We start from the raw sequence: 25,722 nt of genomic DNA on the forward strand, positions 1-25,722 counted from the left end.
GCGGAGCGGTGTGGACTTGTTGGGCGGAAGGGCCTGTTTCCACACTGTAAGTAATCTAATCTAATCTAACTAGAGCCTGGAATGCACTGTCTGGAAACCTAGTGGACGGAGGTTCACTGATGATTAGATGATTATTGGGATAAAAATAACGTGCAAGGGCATGGAGAAAAAGCTGGAGATTGACACTAGGTAATGACACTAAATCAATGAGCTGCCGCAGACATGATGGGCTGAATGAACTCCCTCTGTCCGGTAAAACTTCTCTGATCCTGTGAAATAACTTTTAAAATGAAACAAATTTTAAAATGTAAAATTAAACTGGTGATATAAAAATGCCACTTGCCAATCCTCTTTCCTGACCTTTCTATTTGTCACATATTCTACTCTCTGATCCTCACGTTCATTATGGACTTTTCCGTCCGTTGACGCTCCAGTTCACCGCTTCACCTGTTTACTAACGCACCCCCTTGATGCTGTCCCTTTGACTCACAGCCTCTCCTTCTCCCTCCTGAACTTTCGCAGTGCGTGAGGGTTTTGGAGTTTGTACAGCGAGAGGCAGTTTCCACAATCTGCTCCTCCTGTCTCACTCCATGCATCTCCAGAGCATTCGCTCATAGCATGTGGGAGAAGCAGGACTGAGAGAGGCTCCGAATCGAAGGGTTAACAGCAAGACAGAGGGTCAGGAAGAGACCATGTCAATGTGGTGTCAATCAGGTTAGGCAGGTCTGCATCTCATTGGCAGAAAACAACAGCACTGACAGAATGCTGCACTGCCAGAGGTACTGTCCTTTGGATGCAGACATTAAACTGAGGTTCAGTCAGATGTACATAGAAGATCCTGAAGGACTATTTGGAGGAAAGGCAGAGGAGTTATCCTTAATATTTTTAGCAACATCTAGCTTCTAATTAATATTGAAAGAAAACATTATTTGGTCATTATCACATTGCTCTTATGGGAGTTTGCTATGTGCAAATTGGCTGTCACATTTCCTAATTATAACAGTGACTACACTTTAAAAGTACTGCACTGACTGTAAAATAGCTGTGAATCTTGGGGTCAGGTGCCCACATAATTGCCATTTACTTTTTTAAGGTGAGCAATTTATAACAGTCCAGTAATCATTTAAATGATAAGGATGCCAATGTTTCTGACTTTTGTCCCTTATAGAAAGCTCAATTCCGAAACACAAATGTCTGAAAACGAGTGAGACATCTCTAATATTGGTCTCAATTTTCCTTGGCATTGCATCAGAGAGGGAATTGCAGCAGATTCTTGGTTTATTTGCCAGGACCTTGTGACAGTCCCAAAGGCAAACTGCAGACATCTTTGATTCAGTTCAAACCCTCCTCTTTCCCAGGGATAATGTTTAAGCTTTTAGAGACTTTCGTTTGCCAGAAGCCTATCCTGGTGCTGGAACTACTTCCTGCCTTTGGTGGTGGTGTATGTTCCTGCACTATGGTACTGCAAGGCCATGTTAATTGTATGAAGTAGGAAATAGCTGAGCTCCTGACTGTGGAAGTATATTATGAACATTTTTATGGCAAGTGGAGAGGAGCTGGATAGTCGGTACAAACATCCTTCATTATGATTTCTGTGCTTTGCCCTCACAGGAATTCAAATACATTTTCTGAACAAAGCTATACCAGAAATGCTGCACATTACAGAGCAGCCCCTGAACCAAATGGTTACACTGTACATTGCATTTCAACCTTGGCTTCCAACAATTTCATTGCATTTTTAAAAAAAATGGGCCATACTTCAGCTCCATACTCTGGTTTGACGAAGGGAAACACAAAAATGGAAAATGCTTCATCAAATTCCGTTGTAAGCTATTGTTGTACCTTCCACAGCCGTCGCACCATGTATTTCTGAAGAAGGATCTGGGACTTGAGATGAACCTTACATTGTTTAGCTTTCTCTGCTATGTTATTTAGCCAGGGCTGTTTGAGGCACTGGGTGGCACTTATTCTTGCACTGCAAGAGAAAGGCAAAGAGTTATGATGTTTCTGTATATTGGCAGCTTTGAGAAAATACTGGTGCAATTGCAGAAGAATTGTGGCATTTAAAGGCCTTCACTTGTGACAATAATAGAAGTAACAAACTCATGCACAAACACACACATGAACAAATACTCATGCATCAGATCATAGTGATGCTTTTTCAGAGTTTTAATTAGGCAATTGAATTAAAGCACAAGAACACTGCGTGCATTGAGTACATGCGGGTGCCTGTAGCTGTGTCCAGAGGAAGGCACCTGATATGTGTCAGTAGCTAAAGCAAACGCTTTTCTAATATTCACACTTTAAGCCAAAATAATCTCAGTAAAGTCTACATACAGCCAGGAACGTGCCATGGCAAGAAGCATCACAATTGTAGGGAGTTGCCTGAATAAATTAGAGGGTCTTTACTTGACAATCATCATTTGCACATTTATGATATCCTTGGTGTGTTCCCCACTTTGCCATCACAAGCACAATAGAAGGTAAATGTTGATAAACTGGGTTTCCGTTGCGCTAGTGACATTACAGCTGAGGGTCAAGGACCAGCTCAATGGGTCTGTAATCCGATTGAGATGATAAAGTTGGAACTGTTTCTTATGCAGCAAAAATCAGTTTTCAAAGCCATTTACTGAGTATTTTGAGAATGATAGAATCCTAGGCAATAATTTTACAGGTTGAATCATAATCCAAGACCCCTGAGCTTGTATACTGGGAGTGTTTCTCAGGAAGAAAGTGAGGAGCAAGGTTAGGTAATTTGGCTCTTTGTCCCCGCTCCAAGATTACAGGATCATGGAAATGTTACAGTGTGGAATGAGGCCATTTGTCCCATTTTGCTTGCTCCAGCTGTATTACCTAGTGCCAATCTCCTGCCTTTTCCACATATATTTCCATGCAATTTCTATCCAAATTATCATCCAATGTGCTCTTAAATGCCTCAATTGGATCTCCTCTGCCTAATTTTTAGGCAGCGCATTCCATACTCAAACTACTCGCTAAGTGAAAAAGACTTTTCTCACAGCACCCTTGCTCCTGTTGCACATCACTTCAAGAGCGTTACGGGAGGCTGCCTTCAGGTTTGCTGAAATATATATGATGGAGGACGGGTTCCAGAGGTGGGAGTGCCAATCAGAGGACAATGTGAGATGGCTAGTAGCTTCACTGGAAGAGATGAGCGTGCTCAGGCAGAAAGGTGAATTTGATGAAACTTCAACAAGAAGTTGGCGTCTGCTCTGCAAATTTGAGAACGAAGAGGCACACAGTTGGTTGGATCCCATCCACAGGATTGGACTTGTCCAGGAGTATTCCCGTTCATGAACAAACTTTTAGAACAGAGATAAGGAGGAACTTCTTCAGCTAGAGAGTGGTGAATCTCTGGAATTCATTGCCACAGAAAGCTGCAGGCGACAGGTCATTGAGTTTATTTAAGATGGAGATAGGCGGATTCTTGGTTGTCAAGGGGATCAAGGGTTATTGGGCGAAAGCGGGAGAATGGGGTTGAGAAACTTATCAGCCATGACTGAATGGCGGGAGACAAAAAACCTGCAGATGCTGGAATCCAAAATAGACAGACAGGAGGCTGGAAGAACTCAGCAAGCCAGACAGCATCAGGAAGTGGAGAGAATATTGCATGCAATTCTGGTCTCCTTCCTATCAGAAAGATGTTGTGAAATTTGAAAGAGTTCAGAAAAGATTTACAAGGATGTTGCTAGGGTTGGAGGATCTGAGCTACGTGGAGAGGCTGAACAGGCTGGGGCTGTTTTCCCTGGAGCGTCGGAGACTGAGGGGTGACCTTATAGAGGTTTACAAAATTATGAGGGCCATGGATAGGATAAATAGACAAAGTCTTTTCCCTTGGATTGGGGAGTCCAGAACTAGAGGGCATACGTTTAGGATGAGAGGGGAAAGATATAAAAGGGACCTAAGGGGCAACTTTTTCAGGCAGAGGGTGGTACGTGTATGGAAAGAGCTGCCAGTGGATGTGGTGGAGGCTGGCACAATTGCAACATTTAAGAGGCATTTGGATGGGTAGGAATGGGGCTGGGAAGGGAGTCGGGGGAAGGAAAGGGAGGGTATTTGAAACTGGAGAACTCAATGTTGAGTCCTCTGGACTTTAGCGCTTAAAAATGTGTTGCTGGAAAAGCGCAGCAGGTCATGCAGCATCAAAGGAACAGGAGAATCGACGTTTCGGGCATAAGCCCTTCTTCAGGAAGCTCTGATCTCCAGCATCTGCAGTCCTCACTTTTTCCTCTGGACTTTAGGCTGACCAGGCAAAAGATGAGGTGTTGATCCTCCAATGGACACTGTGGTTTGCCGCGGCAATGGAGGAGGCCAAGGATGGTCATATCGGAAAGGGAGTGGTTAGGGGAATTGAAATGGGTGGTGACTGACCAAGGACTGTCGAAGGGCATAGTACTTGCAGAAGGCAGAGGGGGTGGGGAGAGCAAGATGTTCTTGGTGGTAGGGTCTAGTTGGAGTTGGCAGGAATGTTTAAGGATGATGCATTGGATGTGGAAACTGTTGGGGTGGTTGGTGAGGACAAGAAGGACCCTGTCTTTATTATGCTTGGGAGGGTGGGATTTAGAGCAGTCAAGGTTTAGAGCAGAAAAACAATGTGCTTTTCCTCCCTCTGTCATCCATACAGCCCTCCACTGCACCAGATCCATTCCCCGTTCCACTGCTCTAAACCCCTCCCCTTCAAACGCAATAAAGATAGGGCCCCCCACATCCTCACCTATCATCCCACCAGTCTCCACATCCAATGGATCATCCTTAAACACTTCTGCCACCTCCAACTAGACCCCACCACCAAGAACATCTTCCCCTTCCCACCCCTCTCTGCCTTCCCTTTGACAGTTCTTGGTTTGTGCCACTCTCCCCACCGAACCCCTCGGAACCCCCAGGTACCTTCCCCTGCAATTGGAAAAGATGCAAAACCTGCCGGTACACCAGTCCCCTCACCTTCATCCAGGGCCCCAAACAGTCCTTCCAGGTGAGACAGAGGTTCACCTGCCTCTCTTCCAACCTAGTTTACTGCATCAGGTGTTCCCGATGTGGTCTTCTCAGCATTGGGGAGACCAAATGTAAACTTCAGGAACAGTTCGCTGAGCATCATAGCCAGGCCTACAGAGACCGACCAGACCTCCCAGTCACCACCCATTTTAATTCCCCTCCCCACTCCCTTTCTGACATGATCATCCTTGGCCTCCTCCATTGCCACAATGAACCAAACTGCAAGTTGGAGGACCGACACCTCATCTTCTACCTCGGCAGCCTGCACTGAGTTCTCCAGTTTCAAATAACCTTCCTTCCCTTCCCCCAACTCCCTTCCCATCCCCTCCTCCTCCCTGCTACTGCTCCCTGCCACCTACCAGATTCATTCCTCCCATTGACCAACCAGCTGATACCCTCTGCCTGTCTTCACCTATCCCCACTTCACCTCCCTGCCCCCGCCAGCCCCTTTATCTGCAGCTCCTCCCACACCTACCCCCATCCTGAAGATGGGTTACACCAGAAACGCTGACTTCTCCACCTCCTGATGCTGCCTGGCTTGCTGAGTTCTTCCAGCTCATGACTGAATGGTGGAGCAGACTTGATGGGCTGAGTGGCCTAATCTCTGGACCTTATGGTCTAAGAGTGATAGTGTATGAGTGAGGGAATAGACATGAGAGAGAGGGGACAGAGAATGAGAGAATGTAACAGACAGAGAGAGTGTGAGGGTGAGAGAAAGAGTGAGAGTCAGAGTACGAGAGTGAGGGTGACAGAGTGTAACACAGGACAGACAGTGACAGTGAGAATAAGAGAATGAGAGAGCATGACGGAGAGCAAGAAAATGAGAGAGAGGTGACAGAGTGAGAGTGCATGAGTCTAACTTAGAGAGTGAGAGACATTGAGATACCATAATAAGACAGTGAGAGAGAATGCAAGAGAAGCATCAGAAGGGAAAGCAAGTGACACAAGCCAAGTGAATATCATAGAACAAGGCTGAACTATTCATAGTGATATTCTTGCAAACTGAACCCTCAGTCCTCCACTGACCAGTGCAACTAACAAGGGTTGGCTATAGCCAATATTGTACTTTGTTTTGCTATTTCCAAAACAACAAATATAAAATAAAAAGAAAATATTCCAGAAATAAACATGACAGCACAAAAATGACAAACAGAAAAGAGAGAGGTCAACTAAGGTCAATGCAAAGGAAAACAAACTAAGTTAAACCTTGTCAGCAAAATTGAATATTTTATATGACTGGATTAACAGGTTTGTTTTCAGAATTCTCCACAGTGACTAATCTACTCTAAGGCAACAGGATCACATACTGCAAACTAGATTGCACCTTCACAAATTTGTCATCAGCAGCTTCAGGCTTGATTTAACCCTCCCCCACCAGTGGGTTTGGGGGCAGATGGCACATCGAGTCCAATAAGTGGCCCTTGTGCCAACTCTTCATCCACCGTCCCCTCTCTATCCAGGTACCATGCGCTATGCAGGCATTGGCAACCATAGACCACCACATTGAGACATCATAATGCTTGGCAAAGTACTGCACTGGCTTGTTATTGACTTTTTGCAAATGCTGGCTGAAGAAGAGGGCGGCACGGTGGCACAGTGGTTAGCACTGTTGCCTCACAGCGCCAGGGACCCGGGTTCAATTCCCGCCTCAGGCGACTGACTGTGTGGAGTTTGCACGTTCTCCCCGTGTCTGCGTGGGTTTCCTCCGGGTGCTCCGGTTTCCTCCCACAGTCCAAAGATGTGCAGGTCAGGTGAATTGGCCATGCTAAATTGCCCGCAGTGTTAGGTAAAGGGGTAAATGTAGGGGTATGGGTGGGTTACGCTTCAGCGGGTCGGTGTGGACTTGTTGGGCGGAAGGGCCTGTTTCCACACTATAAGTAATCTAATCTAAAAGACACTCTCACCCTAAATGCCTACCTTAGGTGCTTTGAGAGGATTTGAAGGTTCATAATTAACCTGCATTTCATTCAATCTAGTGGACTGTAGTTGCAAATCACAAACGTAGTCTCCTCGACATTGGGAAGACAAAATGCAGACTGGGTCACTTTGTAGAATAGCTGCGTTCCATCCATTAGAATGACACAGATTTCCACTTCAACACACCAGTAGCAAACATCTCTGTCTTGTGCCTGCTGCAGAGTTCCACTGAGGCTCAGCGCAAACTGAAAGAACAGCATCTCATATTCCACTTGGGGACCCCACAGTCCTCAGGACTCAGTATCGAGTTCAACAATATTTGGGCCTGAACACCTTCTTCCAGGTCCTTTACCCACCCCAATAGCCCAGGCCCTCTCACAACATCGGCTGCTTTCAGCATAGCTAACCCACTTTCAACTTCTTATAGTCCCCATTATCAGCTCTCCTTTCTCATGAGCAAACTATCATCTAGCCCTTTGTCTCCCTGACTGTCACTCTATCTCTCTTTGAGCTCCATGTCCACCTATCCTCTCACCCCTTTCCCCAGCTCCCTACCCCCACTCTTCAGCATAAATACTACCTTTTCCTAGCTATCATCAGTTCTGATGAGTCACTGGACTCAAATTGTTAACTCTGCTTTCTCTGCACAGATGGTGCCAGATCTGCTGAGTTTCTCCAGCAATTTCAGTTGATGTTTCAGATTTCCAGTACCATAATTCTTTGTTTTATTTGATTATTAAGTTGTCTGGCCATTGAGGAGAAACACAGAATTTATGATTCAGGGGCTAGGATTCCATCCAATGCATGACAGGACTATCCTCCATCCAAAATCTACCCATCTGAACTTTAGCAGAAACAGGAAGAAATCATTTAGCCAAGCCTTCTGTTGAATGAGATTGTGTCTGATGTGTTATAGAAAGTGAGGACTGCAGATGCTGGAGATCAGAGCCGAGAGTGTGGTGCTGGAAAAGCACAGCAGGTCAGGCAGCATCAGAGAAGCAGGAGAATCGACATTTCAGGCATAAGCACTTCATTCCCGATGAAAGGCTTTTGCCCGAAACGTCGATTCTCCTGCTCCTTGGATGCTGCCTGACCTGCTGTGCTTTTCCAGCACCACACTCTTGACTGTGTCCGATATGTTTCCTAACTCCATTCAGCTTGCCGAGTGACTATCTATTGACCTTAGAGTGAAAATTGCATCTACTGCTACACTCTCATGAGAGAGAGACAACCAGTGATGGTTTAACCTGAGGATCACCATTCGTCCGGAAGGAGGGAGATTGAGAAAGAGAGTTCTTAGTGTGGGAATTGAACTCATACTTTTGGTGTTACTTTACTTTGCAAACTAGCCACCCAGTCAACTGACCCCCTTTACTTTTACTGCTTTTTGGAGGAATGAGTTCCACACTTCTACCACCCCTTCTTGTGAATAAAAGTTGCATAACTTTTCTCCTTAATAGCCTGGCTCTGATTTTAAGTTTTTGTCCACTTGTACTTGTCCTGCAGCAGTGGAAAATAATTTATTTTACTTTATTTATTCTTTCAATTTCTTTCAAAATTTCACAAGACCTTCATAAATTACTCTTAAATCTTCCATATTCCAGTTTACATCACCTCTCTTCATAATATTTAGATTTGCTACAGTGTGGAAACAGGCCCTTCGGCCCAACCAGTCCACACCGACCCTCTGAACAGTAACCCACCCAGACTCATTTCCCGCTGACTAATGCACCTAACACTATGGACAATTTAGCACTGCCAATTCACCTGACCTGCACATCTTTGGATTGTGGGAGGAAACCCACGCATACACAGGGAGAACATGCAAACTCCACACAGACAGCTGTCCGAGACTGGAATTGAAACCTGGGATCCTGGTGCTGTGAGGCAGCAGTGCTAACCACTGAGCCACCGTGCCACCCCAAATATAACCATAGAGTCCCAAAAATATTCACAAGTGCCTGGCAATGATCATTGTGATGAAATGTATTTCCAGTTTACGTATTGTACCAGGGAAAAATAGAATGTTCAGTGCACGCTCACTTCTACAAGTTGCTGGCTGGCAGCATTCAATTCTGCCTAGCAGTAGGGGTGGGCAAGTTATTCTTGCAAGTTGTTCAATAAAGCTAGCTGTTCAACAGGGCAGTCTGGACAGATCAAGGATCACTGAAGAACAGTTCAAAAGATTACTGGAACAGACTGAAAGTCAGTGAGTTGTGAGATCAGAGAGTAAACCCACAATAGACGTGCTGATTTTTTAATGAAGCAACAAGGGAGTTAATAGGCTTTGTGAAGGTGACAATGAGTTAATTCTCTATGGTGTTGGAATTCAGGCAAAGTTGTAGGAGTGATTAGGCAGATGTGGTAGTCAGGATATAAGAAAAGATCCTAGAAAGTTATTGTGGCCAGATGTCACTAATAGATCAGTACAGCTGGGAGTGGGAAGATGAAAATCCACGAGAAGTGTCCACATAATGCAATTGAGCAAGATTGGTTCTCAGGAAAAGAGAACCAGTTTTGTTGGCAAAAAAACTGGAGTTTGTCCATGACAAAAACTGCACTGCAGTACTTAGGCATCCATGGAGTATGAACACACAACAGGAGGGTGATTGTGTAGAACAGGAGTAGTGTTGAGGCAGTCTATGATGGAACAGCTCATAGGATGGAGTTTCAAGGCTATTTGGCAGACATTTAAATATCACAAAGAATGATAATCTGTGGTTCAGCCATCATGTCATTGACATCTGCAGAGAGTTACTGGGAAATGAATGGAATCTGTCTTGACCACATTTGCTACTTAATGGGCACTATAGGAAGCTTGGTCATGGTATATTAGCCATGTTTACCACATGCTAATCCTAGGTATTAAATATAGGTTGTATCTGTATTGTTCTGAGGTTGTACTGTAGATTTGCTGTCTGTTCAAAACTGGAATCTTGTGGCTTTACTCACTTAGTAAGTCCCCTAGATTTCTCCTTTTCTCAGCTTCAAAAATACTGGTCTTTAACCAGATCACAACATGAAATTAAGAACCTCATCCAGCATCATAACATAAACTTAGCAGTCTAGGTTCATATTGCTATCCTCTCAACAAGAGAGAATCTAACCATATCCTTTCGAGGTTACCAGCACTGAATCCTTCACTATCGACATTCTAGACATTACCACTGACAATAAATTGAATAAGAATTGTGAGATAAACATTACGGATCAGAGTCTGCAAATTCTGCCGTGAGCAACTAACTTGCTGACTCTCCAAAATCTGCCCACCATCTACAATCAGGCATCAACTTTCCTGAATGAGTACAGCTCCAACAACAGTCAAGAAGCCCGCTTGATTGACACCTCACGCACCACTCTTAACATTCACTCCCTCCACCACTGTGCACAATGTACTATGTACAGGATATGCTCAACAACTCACTAAGGTTCCTTTAACATTTCCTTTGGATCCCATAACTTCTATCACCTGGATGGACAAGGGCAGCAGGTGCAATGGAAGATCATCACCTGCAAGTTCCCATCTAAGCCACACACCATCTTGACTTGGAACTGTATTGCAGTTCCTTCACTGTTGTTGAGTTAAAATCTTGGAACTCACATTATAACAGTATTGTGGTGCATCTACAATAGATGGACAAGTGGTAGCTCAGCAACACCTTCGCAAGGGCAATTAGGGATGGTAACAAACACTAACCTTGCCGATGGCTCCCACATCCCATGATAGAACAAAACAAAACTTAGAAAGAATATACTGATGCCTTGCAGATTCAATAGAATCTCCTTTAATTCATTTATGAATGAAGGCATTGCTGACTGGACTAGCATTTGTTGCCCAGACGGCAATTAAGAGTCAAGCACAATGCTGTGGAGCTGCAGTCACTTGTAGGCCAGCCTGGGTAGTTGACAGCAGTTTCCCTCCCTAAAGGACATCAGTGAAGCAGCAGGACTTTTCCTGAATCCATTCTGGATTCCTTTTCTGTTCTGATGAAGGGTCACCGCACCCAAAACATTAATTCTGCTTTCTCTCCATACCTGCTGAGCTTTTCCAGCAATTTCTTTTCCGAATTTTCCTGATAGTTGATGATGTTTCATGGTCATCTTTAGAGTTGCAATTCTAAACTTTTTAATTGAATTCATACCCACAAAACAAATATTCTGTAAAGTGTGAAGGTTACAGCCTTTGAGATGAATTGTCAAGCAGTGCCAATATCAAAAAAGCAGTCAGACGAGTTTCCAAAATTCTGCGGCTGGTCAGTGTGTAACTGAGTTTACCATTTTTGCTGAGAACAATTCAGGACTGACAGGATTACCCCCCCCACACACACAAAGCAAGTAGCCAATTAGCCTAATTAAAAGTCTTGTTATGCCATGATTAAAAGCAGGTTGACTGGCCTCCAGTACCCCAATGCGACAGAGGGTTGGATAATTGGGTACACAATGGCAGGCCCAGGGCTCAGCCTATTGCCCTCCCTGCCCGCCTGGTGTAGGTGGAGCCTGAATAAGGGATTCTACACCATCCCTCCCATCTCACAGTGATGACACGGCTATGTCTTCCATCTTTTTAATGTAAGTTTTGACGAGAGAGTGCCACCACGCTGAGGCATTGTCTCAGTTATTTCACTGCAGCTTGCTGTTTCTCTCAAACTGGAAGGCCTATGCTCCAACCTCGTAAGCCCACCTTCCACCCTCAGTCAGACAGAGAACCTGCCTCGGTATCATTTGAGGAGATGGCTCTGTGAAAGAGTGACTGCTCCGTTCAGGACCAGGAAATGGTTCCGAGTCCCGATTCCCATCCCCCAGAATGAAATTCCAGCCTCTGTGTCTAGATTCTCGCAGCTAATGTACCTCAAAGCATAGGGCTGGATGTTACTGTCTCCCTCCCAGCCCATGACCGGCAGGGATGGAGGAGACATAAAATATGCTTTTTCTATCCACCTCTGAGTGGAATGGAAAGATACAGGGGATGGATATGGGTAAGGCATCAACAGTCTGTCCACCCTTAGGCCTAATGAGGCCCTACAAAGTGCCAAAATAATGGCATCAATCTGACTCCAATGCCTTAATACAATGGGTGGTGGAAGGTGGTGAGAGAAGGCCATTTTTCTTCATCCACGTTGGTCAAAAGGTGTGGGGGAGTGGAAGGGATCCCAGAGGCAGGAACAGTTGGATCCACTGAGGGATTTGAAAATGAGGGTTAGAGTTTTAAAATTAAGGCATTGTTTGAACAGGGACCTGCGTGGGTCATTGAGGGGGATGAGAGAGGGACGGGATATGCTGTAAGTTAAGACATGGACAGCCGAGTTTCAGGTGACCTCAAGGTTATGGTGGTTAGAACGCAGGTAACAAAGGCACTCGACCTTTTGGCTAAGACAAGTGTAAAGAAAATATCCAATAGCAGATGGGTTGAAATAGGGTAAGGGCAGACAATATTAACAAGGTTAAAGTAGGCAGTCTTAGTGATGGAACAAATGTGAGTTTGTAAGCTCATCTCATGATCCGATGTGACATCAAGATTGGGAAAAGAGCGGGTTAAACATTAATCCCTTCAATAATGCCTGATTAATTCGCAGATGCCCTAAGATTCCACTGGGAAGATGGTCTGAGCCAAACAACTGGATTGTTCTTTAGCTATAGGATATGGGTGAGATACTCCACCTAGTGGTTTGGTTGATTATTAACAAAGTACATTGCAATGCACTAAGATCTCACTCACTGCTGCTATTATTTCTCTGAATGCATTTTAGTTCTTAGCCAGGATGCTGTTGTGTGCAACGAACATAAGCTAACATTCATAACAAGTCAGGCAAGGAAAGGAACTAAAGTTGAAAAGTAGTCAATCAGTAAAGACTACTCTGATTTCAATATACATAACTTGCAGACCATGTAGGATAATCTGTAAGTGGCTGTCGAATATAGCTGGAGAAATTGGCAACTTAAGTAGTACTATGTACCCCATTCATAAAATTTTCAATGTTATGCAAACAGCAATAGTGGAAAAAGTGCAGCCAGCCGTGATATGAATGGGCCTCTATGTCTCTTTCAGCTCATTAAAGTCTTGTCCACAACTGGTAGAAACCCCATATCTCTGAGTGATTTACAGGATGTTCAGTTTGTGGACAACATTAAAGAAACTTTATTTTGATGGACATTTTAAAAAAAAAAATCTGAATTTAAAAAGGAAATCGGAAATTTGGAAGGAAAACACACCACCTGTGTTTAAAATGTTTCACGTTTGTTAAGCATTTCAAGTGAAAGCTTTTTTTAAAAAACATAGGTGTGTTGTCATTTCGTCTCATACAGTATTCAATAATTTTAAAGGTCAGCCACGATCATTGTAATTTTGTCAATGTGGATGACCTGTAATGTGAAGCAGGGTAAAACCTGCTCTGTTGAAAGATTAAAACAGCAGCAACAATGTACAATTTATAACATGTCGAATAGCATGCGGGTATCAAGCAGCTAATGGTCCTTGACGGTAATATTAGACTTCTTTTGCTATTTTATTTATGGGCTTCATGAACGACATCCTCAGCCATCACTCATGCCGGATCATCATGCAGGTGATGCAAGACAGAGAGGGCCCATGTGTCAAAAGTAATTTGGCCTTGCTAATTAGCAAAACAAAGTTGAACATATTTCCTTATGTATCAAGGCCCACATTCATGAGGTACAGAAATAAGAGATTTTCTGTATTTGCACAAATGTTCATGATCAAGTACACAATGCAACCTTCAATGAATGTGGGTGAGGGCAGCATGACAAAGCCAACGAAAAGGTGTACAATTTTCGATGATCATTACAAACAAGACAGGGACCTTGGAACTGAGCTTGTAGTGTAGGTTGCAGTCTGACAACCAGGGATGTTTAAGGGCCTCATTTGCACTTATCCTCCAGCTAAAGGAAAATAAAACAACAATAGTTTATGTACAGTAGATGCTGGCTCAGAAGCTGGAATAGCTAAAAGATGCAATAGGATTATTTGCTTCATATAATTTTAATTAGTTATTTAGAACATTAGACAATTCTCAGATTCCAAAACCAGTAATATTTTGTTTCAGTATAAGATGATTCCTTTTGCTTTTAATTTCAGTGAAATTTTAATGACCCTTGATCTTTGAAAGGCAGAAGAATACTGAGTCCAAACTTACTGTCAAGCATGCAATTAAAAAAAACTGTAGTTAGGTTAATAGTACCAGGGACCTTGTTAATAGTACTAGGGACCTTGTTAATAGTACCAGGGACCTTGTTGATAGTACTAGGGACCTTGTTAATAGTAACAGGGACCTTGTTAATAGTACTAGGGACCTTGTTCTGGATCAAAAACCAAAAGAAGATTCCCTTTTTCTTTCCAGAAAAGCAGCATCAATTTCCCTGCATTTCTGAGGCAGCTTCTTCAGAACATATTCATTCACCACATCCTACAAACTGTAGAGATCATAAAAACATTCCTTCCTCCACTTGCTTGTTGCATGTTTGTGTCCTCAATGATCTGACCATTTTGATCTTTCACTGCAGCTATTTTAAAGTTATAGCTTCAGGTAGTTCTCAGCCACAGCATCTGTCTTTCATTTGTTTCAATTTAATCTTTTGCTTTTTGCATTTCTCATTTGTCCAGCCATTCTTGCCTCTCTTGACTTTTGATTTTATTTCTCTAGTTAACCTGTTGCATTCAGTCCCCATATTAAAATGCATTTTAGGCTCGCCTTAAGGGTTTCTTAGGGCTTCTGTCATTATTCATTATTTTAGTATTCAAGTTAGTAATCTAGTGCATTTAACTTACATGTAAATATATTGCAGAATATCATTTCAAAAGGCCACAGCAGTCAAAAATTATTAACAATGGTGGTTAACTGCTGTGTGAAATATGATCATTTTATTTGGTTTTATCTGTAGAGACAGCAATACATACCCCTTTTCTTTGATAAGAAGTTTTGATATGAATTCTTTGGCATCTTCAGAGACATTTTCAAATTCTGCATCATCCAAGTCCCATTTACAAACAAGAATGTTATTGAGGGTCTCATTGTCATCTTCCCCAAGAAATGGAGAGAGTCCACTCAGCCTTTAGGTCATAAAAGCAGGGAAACAGGGTAAGGATTAATCAAAAGCCATTGGGTAAATTCCAGCTAATCACACAGCTATTATTATGTTCAATAACAGAAAAAAAGTAACAGAGGCAGTGATGGAAGAAACAGTAATGTCTTGACCACTCACCATATGTCATGAGTCATTAAGACTCATCAAGCATTTGTGTCAGTGTATAAGAGCTTTTCCGTAAAGAAAAAACATGGGGAGATGATTTATTATCCCCACCAGTAATGATAAAACCATAAGTACAAGTGCAAAGAATTAATTACTCCTCAAATAACAAAGAGGAGATGTCTTTTTCCTGGTGTTGCATTCTCATCATTGTGAAAAACAAGTTTTAGAAAATGTATGAATTAATAAACAATCAATCCAGATGCAATCGATCCAAATCATCAGCACAATTCTAGTTCTAGTTTGACAATCAGCATGTACTTGATGATTGTGGTACCAAATGTAATTCCTTAATTATGCATGCCAAGGAGGAAATAGCTGTGACTTTGCTGTTGAAATAATGGTGAATTGAATATGTTCACCATTTCTAGTGCGTAAATTGTCGAGCCGCTTGTGATAATGAAGAGACACACTGGCAATTGTGGATCACTACAAGATTATGAATGATTTGTGCACTCCACCCTAAGCCCTAAGAAAACAATAGCTCACCCTCAATCTCTCCATCCGTTTCCTGAGATTGTGTATTGATTATTCATTCAACCCACACCAGAGGATCGGGGCCGGTATTTAATATTGTAACTACCTTTGAATGAGGAGGTATAGATGGCCCTATAATAGCAGTCACATTCCTCCATTTTATTAAGGGAACTGTACAGTTTTGTTCCAGAGATAGTAAATCATTTAAGAAGTTTTTAATTTGTTTTTTATCTTACTTTTCATTTTTCTCTTACTTACTTCTATCTTTATCCTTCTCTTTGCTCTTCTGTGTCTGATTTGACTCTGATGCACCCTTTTTCCCCATTTTTTTTAAATCTCACTGCTTTAGCAGACAGATTGTTGAGCCCATTGAGTCAAGGTCTCAGATGCCTTGCTGCCTTCGCCATGCCATTATCAGCTCTAACTTCCAGCAGCTTACAGGACAAATATTTCCAAATTGAAAAATAAGGCGGCAAGTCTAAGTAAGGGTCATGCAATGAGATACGTTGCTCCAGCAAAATCCAAGCCTCTGGTTCATAGTTGTCTAGCTTCTTTACCCAGGCCAGGTTTCTCTAAGGAATTCTTAAATGTGGAAGCTATCTGTCATAGAAACTCAGAAACATAGAAATGGGAGCAGGAGTAGTTATTCTGCCCTTTGAGCTTTCTCCATCATTCAATATGATCATGGCTGATCTTCCAACTCAGTCTCTGTACTGGAGGTTTCCACAGGCTCACCCACTCTCTGTGTGAAGAAACGTCTTCTCATCTCAGTGGTTCAGTGTCATAAAGTTCAGGAAATATTCCTGAAGGAGCTGTTCAGCGTGAACACAGCAGGGGTTCACTTCTTGAATAGCTTTCATTAATTCAAGGCCAAAACACAAATGAGGCTCCTAGTTCACGATCACAGTGCTCAGCACTGCTGCTTCACAGTGCCAGAGATCCGGTTCAATTCCTGCCTCAGGCAACTGTCTGTGCGGAGTTTGCATATTCTCCCCGTGTCTGCGTGGGTTTCCTTGGGTGCTCCGGTTTCCTCCCTCAGTCCAAAGATGTGCAGGTTGGGTGAATTGGCCATGCTAAATTGCATGTAGTGTTAGGTGAAGGGGTAAATGTAGGGGAATGGGTCTGGGTGGATTGCTCTTTAGAGGGTCGGTGTGGACTTGTTGGGCCGAAGGGCCTGTTTCCACGCTGTAAGTAATCTCAACTAATCTAATCTAATCTCCTACAATCTATATTCGGTCAAATTGAACTGTATAATCTGATCAACGCTATGCATTATCTTGTTTATATTAGACTTTTCTGTCTCACCATTTGAAACGCTGTTTAAGTCAACATTTTAAATTAACCAATGCTTTTATTCCCAGACAAATTTCAGCCAAATGTGTTAGTGTGCTTGTCAACTATATTGAACTGCACAATGCTAGTCCCATGGTATTTATGCAGTTCTACTAGAGTTCTATGGGAAGCTAGCCAGGCCTTTAATCATTTTAAGTTGTTAACAATTCAGAGTGATGAAGGACACTGAACAAACCAACATGATGATAGTGTGGCTCCCTTAAAGATCTATTGGTGAGAAATTAGGTGGCATAGTGGCTCAGTGGTTAACACTGTTGCCTCACAGCATCAGGGACCTGGGCTCGATTCCAGCCTTGGTGACTGTTTGTGCATTTGCTCTGTGTCTGTGCGGGTTTCCTCCCACAGTCTAAAGATGTGTGGGTTAAGCGAATTGGACAAGCTAAATTGCCCATTGTGTTCAGGGATGTGGAGGTTATTTGCATTAGACAGGAGAAATGTAGGGTAATGGGTCTGGGTGGGATACTCTTCAGAGAGTCAGTGTGGACTCGTTGGGCCGAAGGGCCTGTTTCCACACTGTAGTAATTCTAATTCTAAAAATAAATGAATTTCGGCTACCACTTTAATTAAGGTTAACAAAATAGAGATCTCCTCAGTGCTGCTGCTGGGGTATGCAGATCATAAATGTTTCCCTGAGCAAAAATAGGAAGGAAAACTACAGTTACATGTCTTATGATTGGAAAAACCTGCAAGTTATTGGACTGCAAGTCAGCTTTAGCAATGCCAAGTGATCACAGGCTTCTCTAATCCACATTGTGACTGTTGGGTGGAGGACTTCTTACTTAGGAATGTCCCAAGACCAAGAAGAACTCAGGGAGCAGAAGCACACAATAATAAATCATAGAAACAAAGAGAAAATAGTAATATAAAAATGACTGCCCTTTATTGTGCTGCATCAACACTTTTCACTACATCTCAGTACATAGAGTCATAGAGATGTACAGCACGGAAACAGACCCTTCGGACCAACTCCTCCATGCCGACCAGATATCCCAACCCAATCTAGTCCCACCTGCCAGCACCCAGCCCATATCCCTCCAAACCCTTCCTATTCATATACCCATCCAGATGTCTTTTAAATGTTGCAGTTGTACTAGCCTCCACCACTTCCTCTCAATCCATCCATGTACCACCCTCTGAGTGAAAAAGTTGTCCCTTAGGTCTCTTTAATATCTTTCCCCTCTCATCCTAAACTTATGCCCTCTAGTTCTGGTCTCCAGGGAAAAGACTTTGTCTATTTATCCTATCCATAACCTTTGAACCTCTGTTCACATTCTAATTCCTGATCTCCATTCTCTTCAATGTCTGAATTCTTTTGTTGACCCTATACAGAATATGTAAATCAAACTCAAACTCACTTCAATATTAGTTATTTTGGAATAGTTGAAAGTAGTACTCTTATCTAAATGAGCAAGTGAACAATTTCTAAAACTATTTGTCAGAGTGAAAGTATTGGCCACAAGGACCTGGGCTGTTTTTGGACTGCAGCTGTATCGCTGAAGAGAGTGAGGTAAAATAACTCAGAGAAAGGGCAAGGTAAGGATTTACCATTATAGGCCTCGAAGGAGTTGTAAATATTGGTGACTGGGGCTCCCTACTGCAGGAGATGCTCTGGGGAGGGCAAATCAACACACATGCACATTCAATTTTAATTCAAGCATGATAATAATATAATTGCAAAAGTAAAAAGAAGTCAAAAAGGTGACATCCTGAAAAGAACATGTCAGTATTTCAGCCATTTGATCAGAGCTGTAGAGCTGCAGAGACTATTCAAGAGGGCAAATTGGACGGCAGCAGAAAAGAGGGGTCACCCTTGGCTTAGGTGGATGATGGATGTTGCAAAGTGGTTGCAGATGAGCTCCCGAGGATGTGTGAAGATGGTGCAAAACAGATGAATGCGACACACAGTTAACAGCAGGAGCAGCAGGAGATCATAGAGTAGCAAACGTGACACACAAACGCAGGAATTAGGGTATGCCACATTTCTTTTAAAGTTCTAACATTTTGAAATGTGAAGTAGTGCTGTCTAATTATACCCAACATGTTTTTTCCGGGCATGCTGAACATTCAGGCAGACTATGGATGAATATTTCAGTGGTTACAAATATGGTTTACTGTACAGTGAATGTGAGCACTTAATTAAGTAGAAATGGCTTTGGCCAAACTAACTAAAACTTCCCATTTTCAAATGAAAGCAAAGCTTTGTGGCACTTGATGCACATCAAAAGTATCGGACGGCACCTCTAAGGTTCAAATTTCTGTAAATCATGAGCAGGTCTGCTGTGTGGTTGTCATGTGGAGGTGTGAACTGGTTTGAGCTGTGAAGGTCACACTTGAAAGAGCTTTCTGATTCTTGGCTCTTGAGTTTTACTGGCAGTGGTGGGTCGGGGCAGAATTTTGGAGGTGTGTGAGCCCCAAATCAGGTACGGTACATCAATATGGTCTGGGAGCTTGGGGGGAAACCTGCTGATCTTACTGCCCACAGTCCCATTTAAAGGAAAGTCTGCAAAGTCCTAATCCGAAGATCTTCCCAGGGGTGTAGGAGGAGACCAGGGAGTGCAGGAGGAGAAATGTAGCATCAGGAGGCCACAAGGAAATGGGATCCTATTGTGGTCAAAGAGGGAGGCTGGGGTTTAGGAGATTTCTGCTGGGACTGGACCATGTTGACAGAGGGGTGTGGGGTTTGGGAGTACTTCTGCTTTTCCCAGCCCCCAAAAAGCATTCTGAGAAAAAGATCATTTTTACAGCCTTATGTTGGCCTCTTCAAGCCAGTAAGCTTCACTGGCTGTGGTTCTGCTGCTGACTGAGTAGGGTTACTTCTGACTGAAGCTAATCTAATATTTAAATACATAGTAGGTTCTGGCTGTCAGCCTTCAATGGGAGTCTTGTTGATGACATGATTTGATGATTTGTGGATGACATGATTTGATGATTTGTTAATGATATGATTTGATGATCTGAAGATTTGTTGATGATATGATTTGCTGCTGTCAAAATGGCAGCAGGCAGCAATGCTACTTGCCAGTGCTAGATGTTAAATCTTTGCACTACTCACTACTTGAAGGTTTGTTAAAATCCCAACCTCACCATCTTTGAGATGACGATGGGATGCCAGCTGTGGAAATACATCTGACCATCACTGAAAGTCAATCAGTGCTTATGATTAAACTTAGAAAGCAAACATAACATGATGGCTGCGACCAGCCCACCAGACCCTCACTAGCTCACAAAGAGAAGTATCTGAAGATAAGAACTGAGGCAGTAATTGTGGACTGTTTTGAATTAAAATGATTAGGACTGTTGATGAAAATTAACAGTGGTGGCAATCTGAAGGTACAAAACAGATTCTATAGTTTCAAAGACATTAAGACAGGGCTTCCCAGATGCGGTTTGGAGCCAAGGATGTCAACACTATGATCGTTACTGGGAACTCCCAATGACTGCTACAAGGTCCCTTTAAATCCTGCCTGCACCTCCAAACCATAACCTTTAAATCCTGGAAGACTCTCTTTCTAATGCTGGGCCTGGCCTAACTGACCAATCTCCAAGGCCTGATTCCAGCTCCAAAAAAAGTAATTCAAAAGGTAAATGTTTTCTACTTGTGATTTAAACACCCCATCACTACTCTCACAACCCAATATCTGCCCCTACCCTACACACACACAAATTTGAACCCCTTGGAGATAGGTTGTCACAAGAGGGAATTTTCGGGAAAAAGAAACTTTATTCAGGAAGACAAAACCTAAGGAAATAGATGTTGTTGACAAACATTTTAATGCCTCTTGCTCTCAACAATCCTTTGTGATTTGATTTTATACTTACAGCATATATGTAATCACCCCAAGGCTCCACATATCCGTAGGGAATGAAACAAAGTCATAATTCACAACCTCAGGAGCAAGGAATTCTGGAGTTCCAAAGTTGATTTTTAGTTTCTCTCTTGGTTTATATCTAACAGAATAAACAAAATAACCTTAAACTAGGTTGCAATGCTACACAACAGTACCAACACCTAAATTCCAGCAGTATTAGCTAATTGTGTCTTGGTGGCCAAAAGCACCTATCCCACCAGGTCCTATTTTCTCAGTAGGCAAAAGTGAGGACTGCAGATGCTGAAGATTACAGTCGAGAGTGTGGTGCTGGAAAAGCACAATAGGTCAGGCAGCATCCGAGAAGCAGGAAAATCAACTTTTTGGGCAAAAGCCCTTTGTCAGGAATGAGCATTCCTGATGAATGATTTTTGCCCGAAACGTCGATTCTCTTGCTCCTTAGATGCTGCCTGACCTGCTGCACTTTTCCAGCAACACACTCTCGACGCTATTTTCTCAAGTGGCTAATGTTCTAATGGAGGTCAAAGAAAACGATTAAAAAACATTTTGAAGCTTTCCCTAAAGTGCCATTTATGATTGTTAGGAGCTTGCTACTGATCATTCACAATGGTAACACATATTCATTAAATTGTATCAGGCTTAAGGTCACAATGCTTTCGTGATAAGCCTTAATCTTGTGTTCTTGTTTGAGACTTCAGACATCCACTAGAGTGTTGAATCAACTTCACCTCAGGGAAAACATCACCTGATTAACAGCTCTGACTCTCAAATGAATTATCTCTCAATTTTTATTTACAGAACTGAAGGTGTTTTGAGTGCTTGCATTTTTGACTCTTGATATTTTAAAGGGTCTAGATGATTGACACTTTCATTATGCTACAGTGAAAGCTACTTTCATGAATGCATAACTTTTTAAAAAAGCAATTCTTTACAATATCCTGTTGTCACTATAGGATTAATTCACATTGAATGATCAGTGGTCAAAGTGGCATCAAAGTGTCATATGTTACCATTAAAGAAATGATTGGATGTGGGATGAAGGGGCATAGGCAAGCATGGAAGGAATATGGGACTTTGGTGGTGGGTGCAGGGACAAAACCTGGCCTGGGAGGAATGGTTATATCATTGAAAAGGTTCGCTCTTCCAGACAATGATTCATAATACCCCAAACGTGTTATGAGCAATGAGTCCTTTAAAACCTGACAGTGCCTCTGCAAAATGTGCAGAGGACTAGGACATACTTATCTCACTATGGAGATGACTAGGTTGGGAGTGTAGAGTCCAGGCTCATGAGCCTAAACCAGCCCACTGCCCTTAATCTACACTGATAAAAATAAGAAACCTCAGAAATGGAAGTAGGAATCTGGAATTGGGTTCCAGCTGCCATTTTCATCCTACCACGGCTCCATAAAAACATAGCCCCTGCCTCTATTGGAAGGCCCAGCAACCTGTGTAATGTATTAACTCTTTCTCAATCAGCTCCACCAGCTTCAATAATTTGTGTACGTGTACCCCAGATCCAACAGCTTCACATTATCTGCTGATAGCTCACAAAAATATAGAGTTGACATAACCCTGAAAAATGTAACTATTCATTAGTCAACCACACTAACCAGCTCAATATTGTATAAAAGACAACTGGATCATATCTTGAGGCATAACGACCAGGCCCTTGAGCCTCCTTGACTATTCAATGAGATCATGACTCATCCCCTACTTCAAGACCATTTTCCAGCATTTTTCAAATATAGTTTGATGTTTTTGATATGTTGAGATATACTGAGTGAAGGAATTCCTCCTCATCTCAGTTCTAAGCAGCTGTGACTGTCTCCACTGATTTTAAAAACCCACCCTCACCCCTCAACCAAGGGAATCATTGTGAAAAAAACAAAGGACAATGCTAGGCATGTTCTGCCTAAAGACAGGATCATTGTTGAAGCTTCAACCTGGATTGTTTCCTTGTTAGTTGGTGTTAGTCCTGGTATACCATTGTCTCCCATTGAGGGATAGGTTTCAAGTCCACCTCAGGCAGAGCAAGAATTTAATGTGCACTGTTGATGCTAATCTAAAGCACACACTAACCCACTAGCCAATTGAACTAATCAGCCCTCAACTTGAGACACTCCGCTTGAAAATAGTCATTAAGTAGTTGATTCAAACTTGGTCAAATTAGTTACTTTCAGGGAAAACTACTGAATTGAGAAATGGAAGGAAGAATGATGAGAGCTCAAAATGATTTCTCTTCCAGTACTGTGGATCCAATTGACTTTTTAAAAAATGAAACACTGATGCGCTTACTCAGTTTTCTTTACAGAACTCTTCTGAAGCAAACAAATCAAATTTAAGAAGCTGACATTATCACACTGTCAGCAGACTACAGCTTTTTTAGGGTGATACCGTTGCCACTTCAAAGAACATTTTATGTCACAATTTTTTGCTATTTCTGTCAGACACACTGAGACATGCTCCTGCATTACAAAAGATAAATGAGCTTCATTGTCCACAAATAAATATAATTTACCTTCTGGCCAATCCAAAGTCGATTATCTTTACTTGGTTGGCTTCCCGATTGACACACAAAATATTCTCAGGCTGAAAATGTAAAACATTGTAAAAATCAAGTTGTAACAAAGCTGTCCCCTCCACTGTATCAACATGTCCATTAATGTTCCGCGTGGACTCCAAACTAAGCAACATTTCCAAGCCTATTCCGTCCCTTGATGGATTTATCATTTTGAGAAAGGAAGCTTCTGCTGACATAATTGTTTCAAATGTTTCACTGAATTCAATTTCAATTTACCTGGTTCTACGTGTAGGTGTATTTGGAAGCAATGATTTGGAACTTGCCACATATACTAGACGACAGAATAAGCCCCTTGAATCATAGAATCACTACAGTCTGGAAACAGGCCATTCAACTCTCCGAAGAGCAGCCCACCCAGACACCCCTTCTCCAACCTAGCCCTGTGACCTTGCATTTCTCATTGTTAATCCACCTAGCCTGCACATCCCTGGACACCATGGGAAATTTATCATGGCCAATTCACCTAACTTGTACATTTTTGACTGTGGGAGGAAACTGGAGCACGAAACCCACACAGTCTGTTCTACCACTCAATTAGATAATTTCTGATCAGTAACTCAACTTCATTTATTTGCATTTTCACTTTATCCCTTATTGCACTGTGTTATTTAATATTTCATATACTTTTAACATCTTTGTCCCTGACTACTAAAGTCCTACCAAGTTTGCACTGGGTCTTCTTTGATTGTGCTCTTCAGTTGTATGTCAGTTATCCTTGTCTTATTAGTATTGGGTATATCCCTTTTCCTCTCCAAACCAGCCAACTGTTTTGGGCCCTTTCAGTTCAAATCCCAACAGAGCAGCTGGTGGAATTCAAATTGAATTAAAAGTTAGTCTCAAATAATGATGTCATGAAACTATCACTGATTGTTTTAAAAAAGCATCTTGTTCCATTATATTCTTCAAGGAAGGAAATCTGCCAGCTTAACCTGGTCTGACCTACATGTGACACCTATAGCAATATGGTTGACTCTTAACTGCTCACTGAAAGGTCTGAGCAAGCCACTGAATTCAAGGGCAATAGTGGGCGGCACAGTGGTTAGCACTGCTGTCTCACAGCGCCAGAGACCCTGGTTTAATTCCCGCCTCGGGCAACTGTCTGTGTGGAGTTTGCACATTTTCCCCGTGTCTGTGTAGGTTTCCTCTGGGTGCTCCTGTTTCCTCCCACAGTCCAAAGATGTGCAGGTTGGGTGAATTGGCCATGCTAAATTGCCCGTAGTGTTAGGTGGAGGGGTAAATGTAGGGGAATGGGTTTGGGTGGGTTGCTCTTCGGAGGGTCGGTATGGACTTGTTGGGCCGAAGTAAGTTATCTAATCTATAAAGGAATGCTCAACAAATGCTGTCCTTGCCCAGATCCTATGAAGTAATTTTAAAGCAGCATCTGGAGTCTTGATCTCCCACATAAATGCAAGAGGACCGTTTATCTACCTCAAACATTAAGTTCAAGTGTTACATTTAACTTTAAATGGCCCTTGCTTTCTTTAGATAAATTACATAATCTTATCTCACATGTAATTAGATTAGATTAGATTAGATTACATTACAGTGTGGAAACAGGCCCTTCGGCCCAACAAGTCCACACCGACCCGCCGAAGTGAAACCCACCCATACCCCTACATTTACCCCTTACCTAACACTACGGGCAATTTAGCATGGCCAATTCACCTGACCCTGCACATCTTTTTGGACTGTGGGAGGAAACCGGAGCACCCGGAGGAAACCCACGCAGACACGTGGAGAACGTGCAAACTCCACACAGTCAGTCGCCTGAGGCGGGAATTGAACCCGGGTCTCAGGCGCTGTGAGGCAGCAGTGCTAACCACTGTGCCACCGTGCCGCCCACAAATGAAATCCATAAACCTGTGACAGGGTTTACCTTTAGATCCAGATGAAGGATATACCTCTGGTGCATATATTGAAGTCCTTCACAGATCTGTTTTACAAACAGGATTGTGTCCATTTCTGTTAAATTGTAGCTTTCGTCTATAATCCTGTCAAATAGCTCCCCTCCATCGATACTATGGGGGGAGAAATAAACATCACAGAATTAATCTCTCAATTTGTTAAGCAATTTCCTGTGATAATTGTGGATCAGAAAAAGCCAAACTCTTGAGTTTTGACTAATTATCGTGCAGATTGCCTTCAGATTCCCATTTGGTTTAATGGAAATAACTGCAGCTGGGCACTGATTAGGATCAGACCTTGCTGCAAAAGTGTCCAATTAAAACGTCATCAAATTGGCCATCATCCCTCTAAGTTCCACTGATTAATTATGGTGCAACACATTGCGGA

General features: G+C 42.5%; 1 protein-coding gene across 6 annotated transcripts in view; it reads right to left on the bottom strand.

Annotated features, from left to right (window-relative positions):
* mylk4b (myosin light chain kinase family, member 4b) overlaps window positions 1-25,722 on the bottom strand; it is a 189,528-nt gene that overhangs the window by 6,574 nt on the left and 157,232 nt on the right. For 3 of the 6 annotated variants that reach the window (XM_043719397.1, XM_043719398.1, XM_043719393.1), the window contains 5 exons: window positions 25,307-25,448; window positions 23,368-23,438; window positions 20,839-20,967; window positions 14,840-14,992; window positions 1,843-1,975 (listed from right to left, as the gene is read on the bottom strand). In XM_043719397.1, the coding sequence (XP_043575332.1) occupies window positions 1,843-1,975; window positions 14,840-14,992; window positions 20,839-20,967; window positions 23,368-23,438; window positions 25,307-25,448 (628 nt within the window). Of the gene's footprint in view, window positions 1-1,842; window positions 1,976-13,745; window positions 13,825-14,839; window positions 14,993-20,838; window positions 20,968-23,367; window positions 23,439-25,306; window positions 25,449-25,722 lie in introns of those variants that run through there. The other 3 variants (XM_043719395.1, XM_043719394.1, XM_043719396.1) reach the window with 3 other exon arrangements.

The sequence above is a fragment of the Chiloscyllium plagiosum genome, chromosome 29 (genome assembly GCF_004010195.1).
Source record: "Chiloscyllium plagiosum isolate BGI_BamShark_2017 chromosome 29, ASM401019v2, whole genome shotgun sequence".
In the NCBI taxonomy this organism is placed as follows: Eukaryota; Metazoa; Chordata; class Chondrichthyes; order Orectolobiformes; family Hemiscylliidae; genus Chiloscyllium; species Chiloscyllium plagiosum.